Raw genomic sequence first — 6,000 nt, 5'->3', positions numbered from 1 at the left:
CTTAAAATTGCCAGGTTTGAGAAACACTGCTCTGGAGGATCCACTCAGTATGGCACCCAACACAAACTAAATAATACAACACAGGATGGGTAACTAATAGCTTTTCAGAAATTACTGGACTACAACTCCCAGCAGCCTTCACCACAAACTATGGTGGCTGAGGTTGCTTGAAGTTGTATTTCAGCAGCTTCTGGAGGGAGGCTGGTTCTTTATCCATTACGCAACACTTGTTTTCTTTTCTTAAAAAAAAAGCTTTGCAGAGAATTTTATGAACAAGTTCACTTTTTAAAAAAGAAATATGAAAATACATCCTGCTCACCTTTCTCACAGCCAGGAAAGGTAGATTAAAATCCACTTTTTAAAATAAATCTTAAAAAGCAGATTGAAAATTACATCATAGTATTACTTTGATTCTCTGCCCACTGCCTGTAAGGACATGATAGCTGAATAGAGCTTCCATAAACAGGAGCAGTCTACCTCTAGATACAAATGCTGGGTAATAAGCAGGTGGCACGAGGACTGACTGTTGGGGAACTTCCACAGATCTCCCGACCTGCTGTTTGAACGTTTGTGCTACATTAGATGGTCCTGCTGTTGGATCCAGCTGCACTTCTCTTATTTTCTCAAATTACATGAATTGGCATTTCACAAGTTAGCCGCAATGAAACTTGAATACCAGACGCTGGGGACAAAAAACAGAGGAGGGCTATTGCCACGGTGACCTATTCATGGACTTCCCAGAGACCTTTCACTGGTAATCATGGCAAAGCGTGCGCTGTATTGCGTAGCCTTTTCTCCAATTTGGGAGAGAAGCTTTCTTTTTGGCACAACGGACTTGGCTTTGCAAATCAGTTTGACAGCCAGGCACATATACCTGAACCACATTTCAAGTGACAGTGAAAGAGAAGTATAGTATGCCTTTCTTTGAGCACTTACTATCTGCTCTTTCCGTAACATCTTCACCATCAGAGATGGTGGCTTTCTGCAAGCAAGGATTTTTCCTTTACCAGGAGCTACCCTGCACAGTGCAGAGACTTCAGGGGCTGTCTAGGGGAGGCGACCTCAGATTGAGATCTGCAAAGCCCTCCAGATGTGAACCCGGAGCAAATACTGTTTTGCTAGGATCACACGGGCCTACCGGTAGACACAGACTGCCCACCATCTCTAGGTAAACCTAGCCAAAGTAGGTTATCACTCACAAGATTATTGCACAAAATAGAAGTAAACCTTCAGATACTGGCAGGAAAAAAAGGATGAGAACATCTGAACGATGAAGTCTGAGACAGGTGTCTCTAGGGTTTGAATTCAGAATTTTACAAACTACAATCAGACACTGTCTGTCGAAAACTTCTGCCAAGGGCAGTCCTCAGTTTCAGGAAGAAATCATGGCGTTCAGGGCAAAAGTCATCCCTGTGCAGGGCAGGGAATAAAGGCCCAGCAGTGGCCATTCCTGTTATCAGTGATAGGTTGGCAGCTTTGTCTCCTTCAAGAGAGTTGGACCTTCTGCTCTGCAGAAGCCTCTTTAGGGGCAGTGTTGATTTCGGTTGGCAGTGGGCTGTCTTTTCCAGGGAGGTGGGTGCTGCAAAAGCCATTCAGTTGGCTGCGGACACGGACACCCTTGATCCGTAGACTGGCTCCCCGGGAGATGAGGTCAGCGTACCCTTCCTTGTGGGAAAAGGCGTAGCTGGAATGCCTCTGGAGTGAATTCCTGCTGGCATGAGACATCAGCTCCACGGTTGTCTGCTTCTTCTGCATCTCCTGGACTTGCAACGTCTGAAAGAAAAGGAAGAAGGATGATGGATCATTGTATAATGTATGTACCAGCCTTCCTGAACTACAGCTCCCATACTCCCTCAAATCAGGGCATCATGGGAATTGCTCACTACAACAGGAAATTTTCAAGTTGGAAAGAGTCTTCCTATTAAGCGTTAACACATCCTGGCCATGCCGATCCTGCTGTGGCTAAAACAGCACCGTCTTTCCACAACAGGGTCACTAGCGGGCTTTAGGGGGAACCCAAAGTTTTATCCTAGCAAGCAAAGTTTTCTTCGAGTCCAGATCAACCTAGTGACCAGGGATGGCTGCAGGGAGGGGCTCAAGAAGTCAGATGGCAGTCACAACTATGTGGCCAAAGCCCCACCCTTTTTTATATGTGTCACGTGGGTGTGGCTATCACCCTGACCTTTCTGAGCCCTTCCCTGCAGACACCCTTGCTGGTGACTTTCTGGACCTCGACAATTTCTCAGCAACAGTCTCAAATTGGTTTTCCACTGGCTTCTTCCAGATATTTTGTCAACTCCCCAGCCTAACCTACAACTCTGGCATTTCCTGGTGATCAGTATTAATTCAGATCCAACTCTGCTTAGCTTTTTGAGGTCAGCCAAGGTCTGCTTGATGCCACCATTTCCTGCACTTTACTCAAGTAAAAAACATATTGGGGGAAGGCTGGGGAACCTCTAAAGATGGGGGTACCAAAATCAGTGTGGATTGGAAAGAATCTCTGTTTTTTTGTTTGTTTGTTTCGTGTCCAATGTAGGTTGGGATGTGGTGAATGGAAAACAGGGAATAGGGATGGAATGGAATACTCTGGTCAAGGGCGTCTCTGGCTGTTACCCAAGTAGCGGTATTCCTTCCTGGTACACTGTGTTGCAGGGCTCACTGGTTCTCTCTACTACTAAAATGAAAAAGCCGCCAACTTTCATCCTATTAACCAACTCCTCCCTAAACCCTGAGAAAGCAAGGCTAGATTTGCACAGTGCATCTAACTCAGCCTTTCTCAACCTTTTGACCCTGGAGGAACCCTTGAAATATTTTTCAGGCCTCAGGGAACCCCTGCGCATTCAGGCTCAAATAGAGGCCAGAAGTTACAAAATTATTCTATTCGTTTCATGTGTACTGTAGGCCTGTCTATATGCATTAACAGTGTTCTTAAACTGAAAATAAAGAATGTGAAGTTGCCCAAATTTAAAATAATTTTTTAAAATAAATCGTGATCTCCCAGGGAACCCTAGTGACCCTCACGGAACCCGAGGGTGCCATGGAACCCTGGTTGAGAAACCCTGCTCTAACTGGTTACTAAAATTATCTAGCTTCTGCGTTAACATAATACACTGAATCAGAAACAAACTGGACTGGGTTCACACAACATACTAATCATTACGACGCCTACCGTTTCAGCCAATCTGGCTCATCAAGCCACTCTTCTGTGACTCTCCTCCACCTCCCCTTGCAACCAGACCCATCGAAGCCCCTGGAAAGCAGGACTCACCTCTGACAGAGTTGGGGGGCTGGTGATGCTGCGCACAAAACGGACAGCGAGGGAGGGGACAGTGTTCACCACAACACAAAGCAAGATGACAAGCAAAGCAGTCGGGTCAGACAGAGCATTCCTGGTGGCCTCTGGAGGAGAAAGGAGGAGGCTGTGAGCAGGATAATTCACCCTACTTGCTAAAACTGAAACTTGAGTTTGCATAACAGTGTGGTGTACAATCAAATATGCCATTTTATGGCTCGACCTGATGACCAGGTTAACACCATGTCAAGACAGTGGATAGATTATCTAAATGTAACTGAACCACAACTGCCCAACCCTTCTTCCGGCTTCAGGGATGGACCAACCAACCCCCTTCTTGAGCCGCTGCACCTCTTTTTAATATGACATTGAAAATTTTGGTTTTAAGGTAGGAGAAGCTGGGAGAAAATAAATGGGGGATCAAATTTACCTCATTCTCTTTCTTTTAACATCTTGGAACCACACTGTAAATGTGACCCAATCCCCCCCTGGAGTCAATCAAGCTTGCAGCCTAGATTTGCACATGCAAGAGAAGACCCCAGACAGTTACATCTGGAGGCACCTTACCAGGAAAGGAGAAAATCAGGGGAGCAGCTCTAAAGGCTTGGAAGTTTTGAGTGATGTACGTGAAAAGGCAGTAAAGCACAAGGCTGAGCAAGATGGCCAGAGCAGAGAAGAATGTCCAGAATTTGATCTCCATCATGATCTGTGCAAGGAGGGAAGGAAAAAAAGGCGCTGTCAGAATTGTGCCTGGAAAACTGGTTGATTTGGGGGAGGAGAGGGGTAAAACTGGCAAAGGAGAATGGAAAGAGTGGCTGTAAAACCTGGGCATACATGTTGCATGCAGCAAAATCTCTCACTTCCATTGCATTCATTTCCTACTTAAGAATTATACTATGCCCTGCAGCAATAATAATAATAATAATAATAATAATAATAAAAAAAAAAATCTGATCAATCATGTCTGATTCTTGGAGACTGCCTGGATAAGTCCCTGCAGTTTTCTCTTGGCAAGATTTTTGGAAGTGGTTTGCCATTGCCTGCTTCCTGAGGCTGAGAGAAAGTGACTGGTCCAAAGTCACCCAGCTGGCTTTGGGCCTAAAGCAGGACTAGAACTCCTGGTCCCTGGTTTCTAGCCCGGTGCCTTCACCCCTACACCAAACTGGCTCTCATATGCCCTGCAATAGATTGCTTTAAAATAAATACTACAGTGTCAGACATGCTGGTCCTGTTCCCATAATATATTTAACTGGGTTAAGTGAGGTTAAGATGGAGTCAATCGACCCAGTCAGCTAATCCTGAGAGGGATCAAATAGACCCGGTCAAACTAATTTTGTTCAGCTTATGATTTCATGGGAATGGTTTGCTAGTCCTGAGACCAAGACAACATTTTAGAGAGGCTCTGTAAAAATGGGTCTTGGGTTCTCTGTCTCCCTGGCAGTTTTGGTTAACCTCTCCCCCACCCCCCCTGAAATCGAGTAGAAACAAATGGGAGGTGAATAGGACCCTGACTCCTAGAAACTGTCCACAGCAGTGGTGGCATCAATGTGGATTTCCCCCCCTTAATTATCTGTCTCTGGAAAAAAAAGAAAAAAGGAAGTGGGGCAGGAAGTGATAACCACTTAGCTTGCTTGATAACGGCAGAGAGGTCCGCAAAAATGGCAGTCCCAACACAGCCCCACCATTCCCAAGCAGGTGCTCAGAATGCTGATGGTGCTCCTGGTTGGGCCTGGGAGTGACGGGGGTGTTCCTGTTCAAGGACCAAATTCCCACTGGACAGTCACTTCTCCAAAGAGCTGATACAAAGAACTAGGAAGCTTCAGGTTTGCACTGAAGGAAGACCAGGTTCAAGAGAACTGAGTTCACCACACAATATCCGTAGGCCAAGATGGGGGTAACCTAGGAAGACTGAAGGCTGAAGGATCTGGGGAAAAGACTGAGGGGATGTGTGATATCAAGGTTCAGGCATGTAAAAGCTGCCATCAGGAAGATGGCTAGGAACTCTTCTCCCTGGCCATAGAAATAATGGATCTATCTATCTAAATTTTGTATAAATATAAGGAAAAACTTCCTGATGGTAAGATCTGTACAACAGCGGAACTGTCTACCTATGGAGGTTGTAGGTTCTCCATCTCTGAAGAAGTTTAAGAAGAGGCTGGGCAACCAGTTCTCAAAGATGGTTGAACTGGTTTTCCTACAGATTTCAGAGGGTGGGACTAGACTGATTTTTGGAGTCCTTTCCAGCTCCAAAATGCTATGCTTCTATTCACTCTCACCTCATGGAATATCAAATATCTGCTTTGCTTTACTGACCATATTGCCAGAACAATTTTTTTAAGCTAGAGAATGGGCAGGTGCAAGTTTAAAAAAAAAATCTGGGAGACAAACATAAGATCCAGAATAAAGCTTCTGGGAGAAAAGCAAATGTGGGAAAGACTGAACAAATGGGATGGGTTGTTTTTTTTTAAGTACCAGTTTAAAGCTTTTTGCATTTTTTTTATTGCATTAAAATAAAATGCAATAGAGGCAGGATCTTTCTAGAAAGGCTTCTTCCCTTTCTCAGCACCTCCTGGAATGACCATGCACAATCCTGGGCCAGCTCTTTATTCATTTGATTTTGGTGCCACCTGACTCCAGACTATATCTGGGCTGCATCTTTAGGGATGTTTTTGAAGGCATCTGCTCCTAAATCCACTCCCAGAGGAATT

At 45.0% G+C, this 6,000-nt stretch overlaps 1 protein-coding gene across 1 annotated transcript in view; it reads right to left on the bottom strand.

Annotated features, from left to right (window-relative positions):
* Positions 1-813: 813 nt before the first annotated feature.
* ATP8B3 (ATPase phospholipid transporting 8B3) overlaps positions 814-6,000 on the bottom strand; it is a 57,622-nt gene continuing 52,435 nt past the window's right edge. The window contains exons 27-29 of the mRNA XM_063289193.1: positions 3,860-3,986; positions 3,269-3,399; positions 814-1,848 (exon numbers count right to left, since the gene is read on the bottom strand). Of these exons, the coding sequence (XP_063145263.1) occupies positions 1,486-1,848; positions 3,269-3,399; positions 3,860-3,986 (621 nt within the window). The 3' untranslated portion in view covers positions 814-1,485. The remainder of the gene's footprint in view (positions 1,849-3,268; positions 3,400-3,859; positions 3,987-6,000) is intronic.

Source organism: Candoia aspera, chromosome 1 (genome assembly GCF_035149785.1).
Source record: "Candoia aspera isolate rCanAsp1 chromosome 1, rCanAsp1.hap2, whole genome shotgun sequence".
Classification (NCBI taxonomy): Eukaryota; Metazoa; Chordata; class Lepidosauria; order Squamata; family Boidae; genus Candoia; species Candoia aspera.
Note: the sequence above shows the minus strand (reverse complement) of the source record. Positions and strands in the feature narration are given on the sequence as shown.